This window comes from Macrotis lagotis, chromosome 5 (genome assembly GCF_037893015.1).
Source record: "Macrotis lagotis isolate mMagLag1 chromosome 5, bilby.v1.9.chrom.fasta, whole genome shotgun sequence".
Taxonomy (NCBI): domain Eukaryota; kingdom Metazoa; phylum Chordata; class Mammalia; order Peramelemorphia; family Peramelidae; genus Macrotis; species Macrotis lagotis.
The window spans coordinates 241769467-241786970 of NC_133662.1; the positions used below are offsets into that span (position 1 = coordinate 241769467).

General features: G+C 46.9%; 1 protein-coding gene across 3 annotated transcripts in view; it reads left to right on the forward strand.

Annotated features, from left to right (window-relative positions):
* ABR (ABR activator of RhoGEF and GTPase) overlaps nt 1-17504 on the forward strand; it is a 291714-nt gene that overhangs the window by 66218 nt on the left and 207992 nt on the right. Inside the window, exon 1 of one of the 3 annotated variants that reach the window (XM_074189145.1) lies at nt 1633-1707. The exons of the other annotated variants lie outside the window; for them this stretch is intronic. Coding sequence (XP_074045246.1) covers nt 1647-1707 — 61 coding nt within the window. The 5' untranslated portion in view covers nt 1633-1646. Of the gene's footprint in view, nt 1-1632; nt 1708-17504 lie in introns of those variants that run through there. 3 annotated transcript variants of the gene reach the window in all.

Consider the following 17504-nt stretch of genomic DNA (forward strand, 5'->3'; position numbering starts at 1 on the left):
CCCTCACAGGGTCAAATCTTAAAAGTACTCTGTACACATGAGCAGCTGTTATTACCGTCTTTTCTCCTTATCTCCTCAAGGCTACCTGGCAAATATTAGGTGCTTAATAAATGTTTGCTGATTGGATGGTTGAGTATAAGAGAAGGCTGTGGAATAGTATTTTTTTTTTAATTTAAACCTGACCTTTGATTTCTATGGGTTTTGGAAGATATTCCCTCCCCCATTCCAGACTGGCAATTTCTCTGTCATCTTTTATTGCCTTAAAGAGCTCTCTGGAGGCATTGAGAGTTGAAGTGATTTATCCAGGGTCACAGGACTTGAACTCAGGTCTTCTTGGTTTGGAGGCCAGTTCTTTCTCCCCTCCCTGGGAGGGTTAAGAATTACTCAAGATGGGTAGTTAGATGGCACTGGCCCTGGAGTCAGGAGGACCTGAGTTCAAATGCGGCCTCAGACACTTTATAGTTACCCAGCTGTGTGACCTTGGGCAAGCCACTGAACCCCATTGCCTTGCAGAAAAAATTACTCAAGGCCAGTGTTTAGTTTTTTAAGGGCCATTTATATGCCTCCGAATTGGCAGCTGACCTCCATAACGGAGAACGTCTTGTGTAAGCCAGCCCGACTCCTTCCTAGTTCTCGGGAGGGATAAAGTCAGAGCCCTCCTCCCGCCGGACCTGAGAAGGATCCTACATAAGGCAGAGGGGGCACGTTAGGGGATCCCCCCGGGGACTCCACCTGGACATCCTGGGCGGCCGGGGGGCCGGGGGGGGGGCAGAAATACCGGGAGCTCCAGAGCCTGGAGCCAGTCCTTTGCCCTCCCCTGGCCTCACTTTGCTCCTCTGGAAAACGAACGGGTTAGCCTAGATGGTCTCGGAGGTGTCTCCAGCTCCAGCGCCAGGCTCGTTTTCTTGTGCCTCGGTTTCCCCCTGGGTAAACTGAGGGGTCTGGCTGGCTGGCGGCCCCTGCCGGCTCCAGATCGGGGATCCTCGCGCTCCGCCTCGTCCCCCTCCCCCCCAGCACCTCCACTGCAGGCTTTCCCAAATAAGACTTTTCTCTTACATTTTTTTGGTGCACTCACCGGTTTAGGCTGGGGCGATTGAGACTGGGGGTCGCGGTCTGCGGGGGGAGCTCGCGCCCTCCCCGCCGCCCCCTTTCTGCCTCGCCCCCCGCCCCCCGCCCCGCAGTTGGCAGGCCCTCCTGCGGCGGAGGCGCGCCCCCCAGCCCTCCTCCTCCTCCTCCCCTCCCCTCCCCTTCCCCCCAAGGGCTGGGGGCGGGGCGAGCCTCGCCGCGATTGGCCGCCGGCCGCCGCCCCCCGAACGCGGCGCAGTCCCCGAGAAGTTGCCGGAGCCCGGGCCGGCGGCAGTGCGCGGCGGAGCGCGGCGGAGCGCGGCGCCTCTGCCCCCCGGGAGCCGCAGCCCGAGCCCGAGGCGGCCGCAGGGCCGGGCAGCAGCGGGCAGCGGGCAGCGGGCAGCGGGCAGCGGGCGGGCGCGCTCGGGCCCCGCATCCCGGCCCGCATCCCGGCCCCGGCCCCCGCGCTCCTCCCAGCTACCTGTTTGCGGCCCCCTCCCCGGCGCTGCCTCCCTCCTCCCTCCTTTGTTGTGCCATGAGGGTCGGGTTTCCCATCTGACGGGCCGAGCCAGCCGCGGGGCATGGAGCCGCTCAGCCACCGGGGCCTGCCGCGCCTCTCCTGGATCGACACCCTCTACAGCAGTACGTGCCCGCGCCGGGGGCCGGGGGGCCGGGAGGGGGCGAAGCGGGGGGCACTGAGGCCCGGGGGCGGCGGGGGCTTGGGTGGCACGGGGCCGCCTACCTGTTGTGTGGGAGGGGCCCCCCGGCCCGGGGAGCTGCACCTGGAGACACCTGCTCCCCGTGCCCCCAGCCTCGCCGCTCCCCTTGCCTCCCCTTCCCAGGGTGGAAGTTGCAGGGGGGGTGGCTGTGCTGTCTTGGGGAGTACCGGGGTTACTGTACTGCAACCACCCCTCGCCAGCTTCTCCCGCCCCCTCCCCCTCCCCCAGCGTCTATTTCAGGGATCTCCTATGCCCACTTTCCACAGAACAGTCAGCTGGGGCATGTGACTATAGGCCTGGGGATCTGTGGTCAGTGTCCCCTCTGGGTGTAGCTTAGAATTGGGTGTTTATGGGTCCAGTAGCCCCACCTATCCGTTTCCCCAAGGTGTGGGGACTAAATTCAGTGTCTCAGACGCATCTCCCCATCTCTAGTCCTTTCTCCACGAGACTGGGCTATGCATTCCCCTATCTCTAATATCATGCACCCTAAACCAGAAAGCCTCCTAGGGAAGGGAGCAAACAGGGTAGCAGCTCCCTTCAATTCGACTTCACTGATACCCCCCCCCCCCCACCATCCTGCCCACACATGCTTCCTCTCTATTGTTGGGTGGCAGAGATAGCATCATCATTCACTCTTTCCTGGGGCTGGAAACTGCAATCTCTCATGTATGAGTGGTTTGGTCAGTGGTCCTTAGCTTGGGGTCCATGGCCCATTTCAGGTGGACCCTGGGCATGAGTGGGAAATGTAAATGGTATTTTTGTTTTCTCCTCCCTTTAAGGGAAATGTAGCATTTCTGTTTAAAAGTATTATTCTGAGAAGGGGGCTTTATAGGCTTTGCTAGCCTGTTCAAAGGGACCAGGACCCAAAAGAGGTTATCAGGCCCTGTGAGGAGAAAAGAATCTGGAAAAGGGAGGACCACCCTAACCTCCCTGATATCAGCACCATTATTCTTGGCTGGTAATAAGTAAGTGATGCTTTTGGTCTCAGAGTCCTCTTTCCTGATTCCCTGTAATGCCTAAGATGCACATCCTGACTGACCTCTGTATCCCCTTGGGCTCCTGTTCATCTTGCCCTGCTTCCTCTGCTTTCCTCCTCCCACTCTACTCCTTGATGTCTCATTCTGATTCATTTTCTGTACATCAAAGGAGCAAAGTAGGTTCCCCAGGGTGACTGTCCTGTGCCAAACCTCCTCCATCTGCTCTGGCCTCTTCTCCCTGATAATGGCCAATACCCCAATGCCAAAGGATGAAGGTCAGAGCCTACAGCTGGATGGATCATGTTTACACACACACACATACACACACACACTCACACACATCTGTTCAGACTCCTACAGCTGGTCAGCTCCAGGCCCCACAGGCAGGAAAAGGACTGGTGACTACTTCTTAGAGGTATTGGTCCATACCCTAAGGATGACAATGCTTGTTATCTGTTACCTTCTGAATGCTTCTAGTTCTTTTCACATCTGGCACTGATTGCTTTTCTCACTCCTAGGTGAGGAATTTGGGGAGAGGGAGCTGTCTGGCTTCTTCTTGGTAACTCAAAGGGAGCCTCTTGAAGAATTCCTAATTGGATTGAAAGCCAGGTCCAGGGGTTCTAGTCCTAGACCTGCTAAGTAACCTTTCACAAATCATTTCCCCTATGATAACAATGATGATAGCCAGCAATTACATAATGTAATATTCATAAATATTATCTCAATTTGATCTTTACAATAACCCTACTATTACTATCCCTGTTTTGCAGTTGAGGAAACTGAGGCAGATAGAGGTGAAATGATTTGCTAAGGGTCTCAAAACCAAAGGCTCGATTTGAAGTAAGATCTTCCTGACTCCAAACCCAGCTGCTGCAACACATACCTCCTCTTTGGACAGCAGTTTCCTCATCTCTAATTAGAGGGGGTTGGACTAGATCAAGGATTCTTAACCTTCTTGTATCATGGATCCTTTAGGATAGAATAATGTTTCTAAGTGCATAAAATGAAGTATGTAGGGTTAGAAAGAAAACTGATTGCATTGAAATAGTTATCAAATTTTTTTTTATATTTATGGACCCTCCACGATGGACTAGGTGACCCTTTCAACTCTGACATCTTTGGCTTCTACTAGGAGTGTATTAAGTGCTAAGCAAAGGAAGCAGTTATTGAGTGCAACTCTGGAAATAGGAAGAAAATGGGCCCAGGGGAAGGGAAGCTCGGGAAAGAACTTTCCTTCTTTCCTGACATGAGGGTTTAGCACTACCTGCTGACTTCCAGACTTCTCCTTTGGCTGTAGCTCCTCAACCCTTAGAGAGATGTGGGGTCTTCAGAACAAGGGATTTTCCCAGCCAGGGTACAAGACTGGGAACTCTTGGCAAGCTTGGGGCAAGATTCTTTGTTCATGCCAAAGAAAGCCTTGTGTGATTTGTCTATTAACTTATCCTGGTTCTTACATGGTGACATTGGAGCCTGCCCCTAGACTCCAGAGGCAGCAGGGGTTATTGAAAAAGAGCTTTGAATTCAAGGAACTGGGTTCAAATTCTGCTTAAGATGTGTAATAACGGTGCAGCTAGGTGGCGCAATGGATAGAGAACTGGCCTTGGAGTCAGGAGTAACTGGGTTCAAATCTGACCTCAGACACTTAATAATTACCTAGCTGTATGGCCTTGGGCAAGCCACTTAACCCCATTGCCTTGCAAAAAATCTAAAAAAAAAAAAAAAAAAAAGATGTGGATTAACTGTGTAACCCTGTTTAAATCATTTTACTGCTTTCTGCCTCAGTTTCCTTGTCTGTAAAGTTGGATTCAGTGATCCCTGAGCTCCCTTTTGGTTCTGTATCTATAATCTGTAACTTCCCTGGACCCCAGTTTCTGCTATGAAATAAGAGGTTTGAGATATAGGTATCCTTGGTTCCCTTCCATCTCTAATGTTCTCTGGTCCTGCGAGGCTCAACAATGACTGATGGACTGGAGGTAGACCCAAGGCAGGGCCTGTTTCTGATTCCTAACATTGCTTTCTTGAAGGCAGCAGTTGTCTCCCCACTGTGTTCTCAGCACAAGGCTTCTTGGGGAGCTGTTACGGAATCATGTTTGGGCTGTTAGCCATGAAGTTTCCTCTTCACGAGAACCTAAATTAAAACAAATACACGGTCTGTCATTTGCCTGGCGGTGGCTCAATGGAAGTCATTCCACCTCTTAAGAAATTGTTTGCTCACAAGACTTCCAGTCCTGGGGTGTGGAACCTGCATAAAAGCCTGATTTCACAGGAAATTGGCCCCTGACTAGATGGAGATAGCACAGTGACTTTCTAGGAGAGAGGGGGAAAGTTGCCTATCTTAGTGGGGAGAGCACTACATTTGGAAATAGAGAACCGAGTTTGAATTTTGACTGGATTCCTTACTTCTAAGGTAACCCTGAACAAGTCAGTTTTCTTGTTTGGGACTCAGTTCTTTCTTCTGTAATGATGATAATGCTAGACTTTGGATTGGATCTGTGCTTTCTTTTGTAGAGAACTAACAGGAGAAGAAACTTCTTTTCCACTCCATCCATAAATGAGAACCAGCACATTTTATCTAGTAAGGGGACTGGTAACCCATTCAAGAAGTCTAGAGATTGAAGGATGACTAATCTTGATTCCCTCAAAATGGAGGCTCTGGGAAGAATTTGCCAATGGGAGAGAAGGAGGCCATAAAGACCGATGGAGAAGACAACTGAGGTCTGGTGACCAAGTCCAGTGAATGAAGGATGCCCACCCAGAGAGTAAATGTCTGCAGAGTCAGGATTCATATTCATGTCTTCTGAACACCCAGGTCCTGAAGCTAGAATTACTGTGTTGTCTCTCATTCTGCAAATAAGGAAGTGGAAGTAGATGATGCTAAGCCTCCCTTTTAGCTTTAGGCTCCATCTTCCCAACCGGTGCTACTAGGCTCCTGTTAAGGATAATTTCTAAGACAAATGGGATTATATAGTATAATAAGAGAATGATTGTGTATCTTTTCAGAGTCAGAAAGACGTGTGTAATGTCTAATTCTTAACCAGCTCTTGATTCAGGATAAGACTTTTATCCTCCCTTGACCTGAGTTTCCTCATCTGTAAAAACAAGCAGGCTTAGATTCAATGACCTCTAAGGTCCCTTCCAACTTAAAATCTGTGATCCTATGAATTGAGTAGTTGTGTTAGTTCCTAAAGCTCAAGTATCTTTAAGGCAAGGCCTTGGAGCATCATGGAACCCTTGTCTGGTACTAGATGTACCTTACTGGTTTTGAAAGTGCCCGTGGTGACTTATAGAGCATGGATCTGGGTCTAACTTCACCAACTGCCCACACCTCACCACTTTTCCATTGATCTCTCACAGCAATTAGGGTCCAGCCATGGTGGGAAGACTGAGGCCTAGCTGGTGTGCTCTGGGATTCTGCCTTGTGTTGAGAGCAAGTCTCAGTCAGCATTCGTTCACTCAACAAGCATTTATTATCTGTAGAGAATCCACAGAACAAGGGATGTTAACCCAGCTAGTTCTCTTGAAGAACCAAAGTTGAATAGGCTCTCCAAGGTTACTGACCAGTTTGACAGAATCCATTCCTGCAAGAGGATGAATCCCTCCTTTCTGCTTTGGTGGGAGGTAAGGGTTCAGGAGTAGCCTGGGGGGCTGGGAATTTGGGGAGTAGAGGAGATCAGAGAGGGTCCAATTGGTGGGTATGAGCAGGGAGCAATCCCACAGGAGTGTGGCTCTCTTCTGGTCCTGTGGTCTCCCATCCTAATCCAGAATGAACTATCAGCGTTAACCTTTCCCTCCTCCCCTACTTCCAAACCTGCCCCTTACTGGATTCCTTCTATGGATTTTTCTGGTGGAACACCTATTCCCTCTTTTTCTTCTCAGTCTCTAATCTCTCTCCCCTTCATTTTGTTAATCCTTGCTGTAGATGTCCTTACCCTTACAGCTTTGTTTGGTAGAGGAAGTGAGAGGTGACATCCAGCTGACTGCTGCTATCACTAATATCTCTACCACTACCACCATCACCATTAGTACCTCTATGATCCCATTACTACTACTACTACTACTACCGTCACCACCTAGCATTTATAAGGTACTCATATGTGCCAGCCAGTCAGTAAGCATTCATTAAAGAACCTCCCACAGTTCTGGGCTAAATGCTGAGGATACAAAGAGACAAAAGACAGTCCCTGCCTTATATAATCTAATGCTGAACCCTGTGATGAGCACTTTGTAAATCTCATTTGATCCTCATAACCAGCCAGCGGATAGGTGGTGATATTATCCATTTCAAGGTTGAGATAATCAAGACAAATGGAAATTATAAGTGACTTGCCCAGTGTCAGATGTCTGAGTTACATATTTGAACTCTTCTTTCCCTACTTCAGATCCAATGTTCTATCCATTACTACTTCCTAACTGCCTAGACTGGGAAGGCAGTGTAGTACAGTGGGAAGGGCCCCAACTCTATGGTTAGTCAGGGCACAAATCCCACCTTTCATCTTACTTCACCTTGGGTAAATCACTTGTCCCTTCTGCAAAATGAGGAAGTTGGACTAGATAGTCTTTAAAGTCCTTCCAACTGAAGGTTCATGACCCAAAGACTTGGGTTCTAGTTCTGACCCTGGCTGAATCTCCATCCTGTAAGTATCAGGTCTGAGGGGAATATCCATTGAATTGATTTTCATTTCTTTGGGTTTGGGGGAGAAAGATAAGAATTAGGAAGTTAAATGAATCCCCAGATAGCTCTGATTCCATCCCCTTCTCTGCCTCTAGGCTAGGTGGTAATGAGTAGGGTCATTTCCCTGATGAACCTTTTGTGGCTTTTGGGAAGTACTCCTTCCCAAAGCTTTGGCACACAAATTCAGATGGATGTCTGTTGTTCTGTGAATAGCTGTAGTAATTTATTCCTTATTTCCAACATAAGCCAAAAATTCTCTTGGCTTCTACAGCCTCAGGAATGGGAAGACAGAATTAAGATTCATCTAGTCATCTGAACTTTTTTTTATTTTTCCCAGGAAGAAATGACAGGCGCAGATGTGAGGAGTAGCAAGAATATACTTGATATGGGGGTGGAGACTGAGAAGATGATGGGGAGGGGGGAGTAATTGTAATATTAATAACTCGCATTTATATAGCTCTTGAAAAGATTTACTTATCACCTAGTGAGTCCCCCATTTTACAGATGAGGGAACTGAGGCTCAAAAGATGGCACCCAGCTACTGAGGGCCAGAAATGGGATTCAGACCTCCCCTCTGCTTGGCTCCACATCTAGCCAGTTAACCATTATGAAAGGCTTTCTTTGAAGGAAAGTCACTGGGCCTCTTGCTGAGAGTCCTTAGGGCCAGAGAGAAAGAGAATCAAGGATGCTAAGGCTAGAAGGGACCCCAGTAGCCATACAGTCCAGCTCTCTCCTGCTACAGATGGAGACACCAAGACTCAGGAGGTTAAATGATTTGCTTAGGGTCACCATCTAGTATCGTAAGCTATGATTTGAATGTGGCTCTTCCTAACTCTAAGACTGGAGTCTCAGAAGCCTTCATAGGATCATAGATATAGGGCTGTACACACACACACACACACACACACACACACACACTTTGTAGCCCAACTCACTAATTTTACAGGTAAAGAAACTGAGGCCCAGGAGGAGACAAGATTTGAACCCAAATCCCCTGACTCCTGAGGCAGTGAGTGTTCCTGCTAAAATACCTTCTAACCATTTGTTAGCTTTTTGTCCCCTCTGAAGTGGACTAGGCCCTGATCTCATTGTCTGGATTCCATCCCCTTGTCTCTCTATCAATAGAGATTGAGGTGCAGTTAATTAGTTAATATTTGCAAGGGGCTTTGAAGACTGCTGCTCCTTTGGAACTGCCTAGCTGTCATCCTCCTCCTCATTATTAGAAAGTTGAGATGAAAGGCATGGAGATGAGCTTGGGGAAAGGAAAGAAAGGGCTGGCTGGAGAGCTGGGGGGTGGGGGGGAATCATTTGAGCCATGCTTCCCATCAGATGCAGGGAATAGAGAAGGGAGGGCACCAGGAGGGAGGAGGAAAACCTGGCTGCCCTTGACCTGATTTTGTGGAATCTTCTCTGCTTGGCCTTATCCACTGGCCCAGCCACAAGTGTGTCACAGGGTTAGGTAGACCCAGGTGAAGGCTGGTGTTCAGTGGTGTCCAATGCTTGTACTTGGCAGTAGCTTCCACCAGCTGGTTTCTGGGGCAGGTGCTTGGCTGGCCCTGCCAGTTGCCAGCCTAGGAACAGGTGTCTGGAGCCATTCTGTGGGGCTCAGAGTTTTAACTCCAGGTCAGTCATTTCTGCAGACTGGAAATATGCCTGTTGCGGGGGTGGGGGCGGCCTGGCCTGGCCTGGTCTATCCCATCCTGCCTCCTCTGGAACCCTGACTTTTCCTTTGCAGTGATTGCTTGCACAGAGCTGCCACTGCTCTAGGAGCCTGGAAATACAATTGCCTCTTCTGGCCCCATTTTCTTTTCCCCTTGGAATTTCTTAGGGCCAAACAGGGTCTTAGGGAGTTATTAGTATCTCCTGCTGATTGAGGGAGGGTTTTGAGGAGCAGCTGGCTTTTTCTGCCATAGCCAAGAAGTTGAATGAAGGATTAAGGATTCACCAGGGTCTTTGTTTAAGGAAAAGCAGGTGACAGGAAGCAGACTCCAGGAGCATGCATTTGTTAAGGGCCTACTGGGTGCTTGGTGTGCTGTCCTAAGGATTAGAGGTACAAATTTAAGTGGAGAAGCATTTTAGTGTTTACCGTAAGCCAGGAAGTTGACTGGGATCTGGAGATACAAGCAGTTGTCATTCAATGAGCATTTATTGAGCACCTACTATGTGCCATACAGGGACATTTAGGTGACACAGTGGGATCAGGAAGACCCGAGTTAAAATCTGGCCTCAGGCACTTCCTGGCAAACCACAGCACCTTGCTTTCCTCAGTTTCCTAATCTGTAAAATGAGCTGGAGAAGGAAATGGCAAAATCCCTCCAGTATCTCTGCCTAGAGAATTCCAAATAGGGTCACAAGAGTTGAACATGACTGAAACCGATAAACAAAATGTACCAGGCACCATGATTCTCATAACAAGCCTGGGAGGTAAGCACTATTTTTATTCCCTTTTTACCCATTATTCCCATTTTACAAATCTGAAGCTGAATTTGAACATGGGTCTTCCTGACTCCAAGTCTTGTGATCAGTCCATGGCACCATGTAAGAATTGTGGAAGGAAAGGCACTAGAATTTGGGGGGGGAAATTAGGAAAGATTTTACCTAGAACATAATGCTAAATTTGTATCTTAAAGAGAGGGAATCTATGAGGAAGAGGTGAGAAGAAGGCAAGGGGAAGGGCCAGCGAACAGGCAGGGAGAGGAAAAGAAACAAGGAAAGTGTGGATGGATCCTAGAGCAGAGGAAGGAGAACATTCATCCAGTGAGGCTGGAAAGAAAGCTTGAGACTGGATTGTGTGAGGGTCTTTGAAAACCAAAATGAAGTGTTTTCTCCTAGAGGCAATGGGGGGTCATTATGGAATGATACGGTCAGGTCTTCACTTAAGGAAAATCATTTTGTCACCAAATGTGTGTAGGAGGGACTGGAGTGGGGAAAGGGGACCCACCCATTCAGAGACCCCTGTAGTGATAAAGGCCAAAAGGGATGAGGATCTTTAGTGGTTGAGTGCAAAGATGAGGTCAATTGCAAGAGACTTGGTGGAAAAACAAATTTAACAAGACAATAGAGTGCTTGCTATGGATTCCTCACATTCTACATTCAGTTTCCCACCTCTGTCTCCTCTCTCTCTCTCTCTCTCTCTCTCTCTCTCTCTCTCTCTCTCTCTCTCTCTCTCTCTCTGCACAGACTGTCCTCCATCTCAGAATTCACTACCTCCTCATCTTCATTTCTTCTTCAGAGCTCAAGTCCAAGCACCATTTTCTCCTGCCGGCCTTTCATAGACCCCCCCCCCCCCCTTCTGCCTTAGAGTCTAGAGATAAACCTGTAAGCTGGCAAGGCTCCCAATACCTTGTACTTCTTTTGCAGCTACTTAAATGGGGGTCTATTATTTTCTTTAAAATCATGTAAGGTTCTTGAGGGAAGGGGACTGTCCTTTTCCTGTCTTTGCTTTTGTATCTCCAGCTCTTGTGCATAATAAATACTGATTGAATGATAATGTGCAAGGTTTTATGTTGGACCCTATTAAGTATACATAGAAAACTCTGGACATGGTTCCTACTTTCATGAAGTTTGCAATCTATCATGAGAGATAAGACCGCTGAAGAGATGCCTTGTAAACCAAGTTGGAGTGGAAAAGTATAGTAGAAGATAGGAACCTGTGTGAGCTCATTGACTAATCTAGGCTAGAGGATCATAGAATTAGAACTGGAAGGGACCTGAGAGTGCGTCTAGTGAAATGCCCTCATTTCACACATGAGGAAACAGGCTCTGAGAGGTCCTAAGACTAGAGATTCTAGAGTTCTGTTTCCTTATTAGAGACCACCTAGTCCAAATTCATCATTTTCTAGATGGGAGAGTTTATGATTGAAGGAAATAGACCCCAAAACGATGATCCTTGCCATTGGTCCAGCCTTAACTCTAAGCCGCTTATCATGGCCCGATAGAGTTGACGAAGCAGGGCAAACAAGATGGACACGGACAAACATTGCCAATGTGTTGACTTTGTTTAACTTGACTGCTTGGGGAAGGTCCTGTGTGGTTTTGGGGAAAGTGGATGGGGTATGTCAGTGAGAGGTGACTTTGATGTGAACCAAAACCAAACTTTGATGTGAGCAGCAATTAAATCTTTTAAAAACTAACACTGTTTTTAATAAAGAGGAAAGAGCCCTGGGCTTGGGACTATGAAAAATTGAATTCCAGCCAACCTCAACTCATGGTGTTCTTGAGCAAGTTGTTTTCCCCTCTCTTATTGATCCTCAGTTTCCTCTGCTGTAAAATAAGGAGGTCAGAATAGGTGATCTCCCTTTCAGCTCTAATGAACCATGAATCCTTGCTTCTCATTCTATAGAAGGGACACCTCAATGGAGGGGAACCGTTGCTTTCCTGTGGCTGTGAGAAGCTGCTCCTGGTGCCTAGGCATTAGCATTCAGACCTCACCTCTGGCCCCCCTCCATGGAGTATTTCCTGCTCTCCCCCACTCCTACCCCCAAAAGAAAGACAAATGCAGGGTTGTTGGCCCTTGGGAAAGGGACCTTATAGTAGGGCTGGCTTCCAGGTATCAGAGGAGCCAGAGGCTGGAGAAGGGGAGGTGCCCTCCATGTTTAGTGACCTAGTTAGGCTTGAGAAAGGAGCTGGTTACTTCTTCTTCTCTGTCCCAATTTCTAAGACCCCTATGTCTCTGCTAAACTTACCATATTTCCCAGGCGGCCCTGGAAATGTAGGTCAAATCTTGCTATAGGTAGTGGGAAAAGCAGATGTAAGAGGCTTTGAAGTCTGGATGGACTAGGAAGCCTGTGACCTTAAAAGACCCTCAACTTTTCAAGCCAACCCTGTCCATGGACCCAACTGAAGCAGCCTTAAAAGTGACCAGAGTGAGCAGGAGAGTGATAGACTGTTAGTTTGGATGCAGCCAATCCCTTTTATGGCCATCAAAGTGCTGATCCTGTTAGGGAACTGACTTCCCCCTTCCTCCTGGGCATTGCATCCTGGACCTCAAGAGTGACTTCGTGGAAAAGAATTGTAAGAACCTCAAATGGTCTATAACCAAATCTAGTGGTCTGCCTTTGCAAAATGGGTTATGTCTTACAAGTGCAACTGGGGGCTAACCTGGGATCTGGATTTAACATGGGGGTAGACAGAAGAAGCCTCAATTGACAGTTTAGGTAATTGTTCACCAGGGGAACACCTAGCAGAGTGCTTAATGTGGAACTAGAAGATAGTATGATGGGCAAATAGGCAGGTGTATATATACAGAGAGAGAGAAAGAGAGAGACAGAGAGACAGAGAGGCAGAGAGTGTGAGAATTGATGAATGGACCAGAACCACACTCTGTTACAATCAAGATGGACCTGATTTGAATCTCGCCTCTGACAGATACAAGCTGGGTAATTCTGGCATTGGTGGGCAAGTCACTGAAACCAGGGGGAGGATCACATGCAACATTCAGGTTCAAGAACTGTAGAAATATTAACTATAACTGTTCACTTTGTTTAATTAAAGGAAATTCTTCCATGAGGGCAATTGGAATCTCAGAAAACTAGATCTAGAAGACCTGAGATCTGCTAATCCAAGGACTCTTAACCTTTTAGTTTTTTTGTATCATGAAGGTGCTTCTCATGTCCTCTACCCCACCCCAATCTTCTCTTCTTTTTAGTGAAATACTTTGGGACCCTTCACCATCTTGGTAACTCTCCTTTGGTTGCTGAAATACTCTTTAGCCTCTGGAATGGAACTCTACAAAAGGATCTGGATACTTTTCCCTGAATTTGGGGCTTAATGTGTTCAGCATTAGATCCTGATTTGTTTGGGAAGACACATGATGACCTTGTCCCTAAGTCTCTGGAGATCAACCTCTGCCTGATAGAAAGAAAATTTATTGGTCCTGCTGACCCAAGGGAGATAAGAGTTTCTAAATGACATCTTGACTTTTATCTATATGATGAGTTTGGGAGCAGATGAAGAGCTCCCAAAGAGGTTCCTGAATTTGTTTCTAGTTTTTGTCTCCTTCTCTGGAAGGCATATGCTCCTTGTGGGAAGCAGGTTGGTTTCTGTTTCTTTTACCTTTGCTCCCCACCCCTGTCCCAGATACAGATGTTCATCCAGGACTCAGTTTGCCAATGTTTAGTTAAATGCTGGGTAATTTAATTCCTTTTGCCTGAGATCTTTTCAAGAGGAGAACTCAAACCCATAGAGAGCCCTCACCATAGCATATTTTCCCATCTCAATATTTCTTTGTCCCTGGCCAAATATTATTGGCAAGGTTAGAAGAGAAGGAGGACATATGTTGAAAAACATTTATATTAGCTCTTTTTGTAGTAGCAAATAATGGGAAACTGAAGGGATGCCTATCCATTGAGGAATAACTGAACAAAGTGTGATATATCGCTGTAATGGAGTGCTGTTGGACTGTAAGAAATGCTGAAGGGAATAGTTTCAGAGAAACCTAAGACATGTAAACTGATGCAAAATGAAGGGAACAGAACCTGGAGAAAAATTTATTTAGTAACAACGACATTGTAAGATGAGCCCATATTCTAATGGGATAGGCAACATGGAAACAACTCTGAACATACAAAATATATGCAATGTCTATGGGAAGGAATCTCAGAGGAGGGAAGAGGAGGCAGGATGTGGATAAAATTTCCAAGCAGGATCTTAAGCCAAGGACTGAGAAGTGAAAGAGGTATATTCTAATAGAGAGAGGAAGAGAGGACTTTGGCAGATGAGGAACTTGCTAACCCTGACTCCCTCAGCCTTGAGAATTTCACTGGGTGGTTTTGAAAAGACAGAAAAAGAAAAGAGGTCCCTTTGGCTATCAATCAGGTAGTCAGTGGTGGAGTGGGCAGGCTGAGCCTGGAAGCCCAGTTCATGTCTTCTCAGGAGCATGTTAATGATCAAGGCAGCTTTCATTATGGCAGAACTTGAGCAAGGGGTGGCGAGGGAAGGATGGTGCTTCTGACTGGCCCAAAGAGATACCTCCTTATGAGACTGCAGTCTTCTCTGTGGGAACCCTGCTGGGCTTGGCTTGACCTCTTTGGTTTGCTCAAGAATGACTTGGTCTGCCAGCTTCTCTCCTAGAAGCTAGAGGACCAGGAACTGATGCTGTAGCTAGGCAAGCTTAGAGGATGCATGATTTAAGTGGGAGACTCCTTCTCCCACTTCTTCATTTCCATTTTTATCTTGTGTGCCCCAATCAACTGGGCTTAAAACTTCAAATTCAACATCAGTGATTGGGGAGGAAGTATGATACAGTAGGATCCTACTCAGGACCTGGGTTCAGATCCCATCTTTTGAAACTTCCTAGCTCTGTGTCCTTGGACAAGTCATATCACTCTGGGCCTCAATTTTCTCATTTGTAAAATGAGCAGGTTTAATTAGATGGCCCTTTCAGACCTAGGTTGGTGGTTCCCTATAATCTTTCCTCTTTTTCAACATCCTTTCTTCACATTCTTTCCTCTTTTCTATATCCATGCTCTCTACTACTATTCAGCTCTTCATTTCATCTTGCTTGATTCCTCTTGGTTTTGGCCAATATAAATGAGAAAACAGAAGCCCCCAGGTTAAGTGATTTGTTTGGGGTGATTCATGTAGTTGTGTTATTGGTGGGATCTGATCCTAGGTCTTTATGACTCCCGAGTCATTTCATCTTAAGCCCCAGAGCTGCCATCTTATTGGCCATGAAGAAGGCATTCCTCCTGTCACTCTACCGGCCAATGCTTTTCTCTCTTGAAATGTTGCTTAATCGGAATATCACCAAGTTTACAACATTGGGTCTCCTAGATCATCTGGTCAAACTCTTACTTTCACAGGATCAGTCAGTTAATAAACAATGATTAAGCACTACTGCATTTATGAGAAGGTAGTATGATAGTGGAGAGATTACTGGACCTGGAGTTAGGAAGTCCTGTCTTCAAATCTGGCCTCAGACACTTCAGAGCCATCTAACAGTGGACAGTTCTCAGCCTCAGTTTGCTATAAAACAGTGGATAAGATGTAGAGTACTTACTTCATGAGTTTGTTGTGAGGGTTCAGCGAGATGGCATATGATGAGAGGATAGAGGTAGGAGATGATAGTGGAGGCTGACTGATGATGACCAAACTGTTGGAGGCTGAAACCCCTTAGGGATGTGGGTTTCAGTGGTATTGAAAACACCAGACAAAGTGTGATCTGAGAGGAAGTTGGAGGTTGGTTTGGTGGCCAGTCAACCTAGGACAGATGTGACTAAAGAGCAGAAGGGCTCAAGACCTGGGATAAGTAGAGAGGCCGAGGACATCAAGGTGGAATCTGAGTTTGAAGATGAGAACCTTTGACTGACTGGATGATAGAGAATGAGAACTGGTGATGGCAATCTCACCTCCTATGCATTACATCCCACCTCCCATCTCTGCATCTTTGCACAAGCTGTTTCCCCATACCTGGAATATATTCCTCCTTTCCTCCCATCTCTTAGAATCTCTGTTCCAAGTTCTCATCTCTTTGAGAGATGAGTTCTGAACTCTCCCCTTTAGGTTCTATACAGCCTCTTCTGTTTCTTCTGGCCCAAATCCACACATCTGCTCTGAGGGTATTCTCTCTCTGGATCTGCCAAACACTTAGCATGGCAGTAGATTTGTCCTTATCTCGAGGTATGGATTTGAAACTCAGCAAGCTATGTCCTTCAGTACCAGGATCCCATATGATATCATAAAATCCCCTAAAGCACCACCTCCTCCTCTTCCTACCCTTCTTCTGTCCTTTCCCCCTGCCCAGCATTCTCTTTCCCTCTTTTGTCCTTCTCCACCTCTTATCCCTTCTCTTCCTGCTCTGTTTTCTTTATCCCTTTTGCTTTCATTTTTCTTCTTTCCTCTTTTTCTCTTTCTCTCCACTTCTTTTCTCTTTCCCTCTTTATTCCTTTTCCTCCCTCTCCCCTTCTCTCCCCTCGAAACCTCCCCTCCCCTCCGTCCTTCCACCTTACTTCTTCCTCTCTCCTTCCCCTGCCTTCCTTTTCTTTTGCTATGTGTGTATTCCTTCTCCTCCCTCCTTCATCTCCCCTCTATCACTTTCCCCCTTCTTCCTTTCCCCTCTCCCCTTTCCCCTATTTTCCTCCTCTTTCCCCTTCCCTCCATCCTTTCCCCCCTGCCTCCTCTCTCCCTTCTCCCATTCTTTCTGAAGGAGTGAACCCACCAAATAGCTTATCCTGGAATGTGTTTCAGTTGGGATGCAGAGAAAGCTGGCTTTGGTGGGTGGGTGTCTATTAGCCTTAGATACTTCCTTAGATTTTTTAAGGTTAAAACTTTTCACTTTAAAGCAAGTCTGCTAATTGCCTCAACATCTAGAGCCATCATTTCTGAGCAAGTGGGGAAAAGATGACTCAGTGTGTGTGAGCTGTTGGTAGAACTGCCTCCCTTCATTCAGTGGTTGGTGGGTGGCATCCACCCACTTTGTATCTGGGGGCAGGAGCTTGTGTTATCAGCTCCTTATCACACAGAAATTTTAGTGGGAATGATGAATATCTAGGGAAGCTTGGGTGGGACATGTGGATACTGAAGTCTCTTCCATTTGTAGTGGGCTGCCAGTCTCTACCAGGTTTTTCACTTGATTCTGCATGGATCTGACTGTATTCGGGTCCTATTTTCAATCCAAATCTTGAGAAAGACAGCATAGTGACTAGAATGTATATTCAGGAGTGAGTGTCCTGATCTGAGGATCAGGAAACCTGATGGCAGAAGAAGAAAAGTTGGGGGAAATGGGAGTTTGGGAGTGGATTGAGGGTAGACTTTGGTAAGGAGTAAACATGATAATGGGTTGAGTATTTGAAGGTAGAAGACAGAACACCTAGTCTGTTGCAGCAGAGGGGACCCCGAATGACAAACTTGAGCTTTACAGAACTAAAGATCTTTTTGACCATTAGAGTTGATCCAAGGAGGAACCAAGGGAGTTTCATGTCTTTCTTTGCCCTCCCCCACCCACATCCAGTCTCTATAACTAAGTGAAAGGAGCCCACGTTTTTCTTTTATGCCTTTCTGAAACTGTGGGCACACAGCTTTCAGGAAAAAGCTAAAGGACATCATACGATCATGGATCCAGAACTGAGAGGA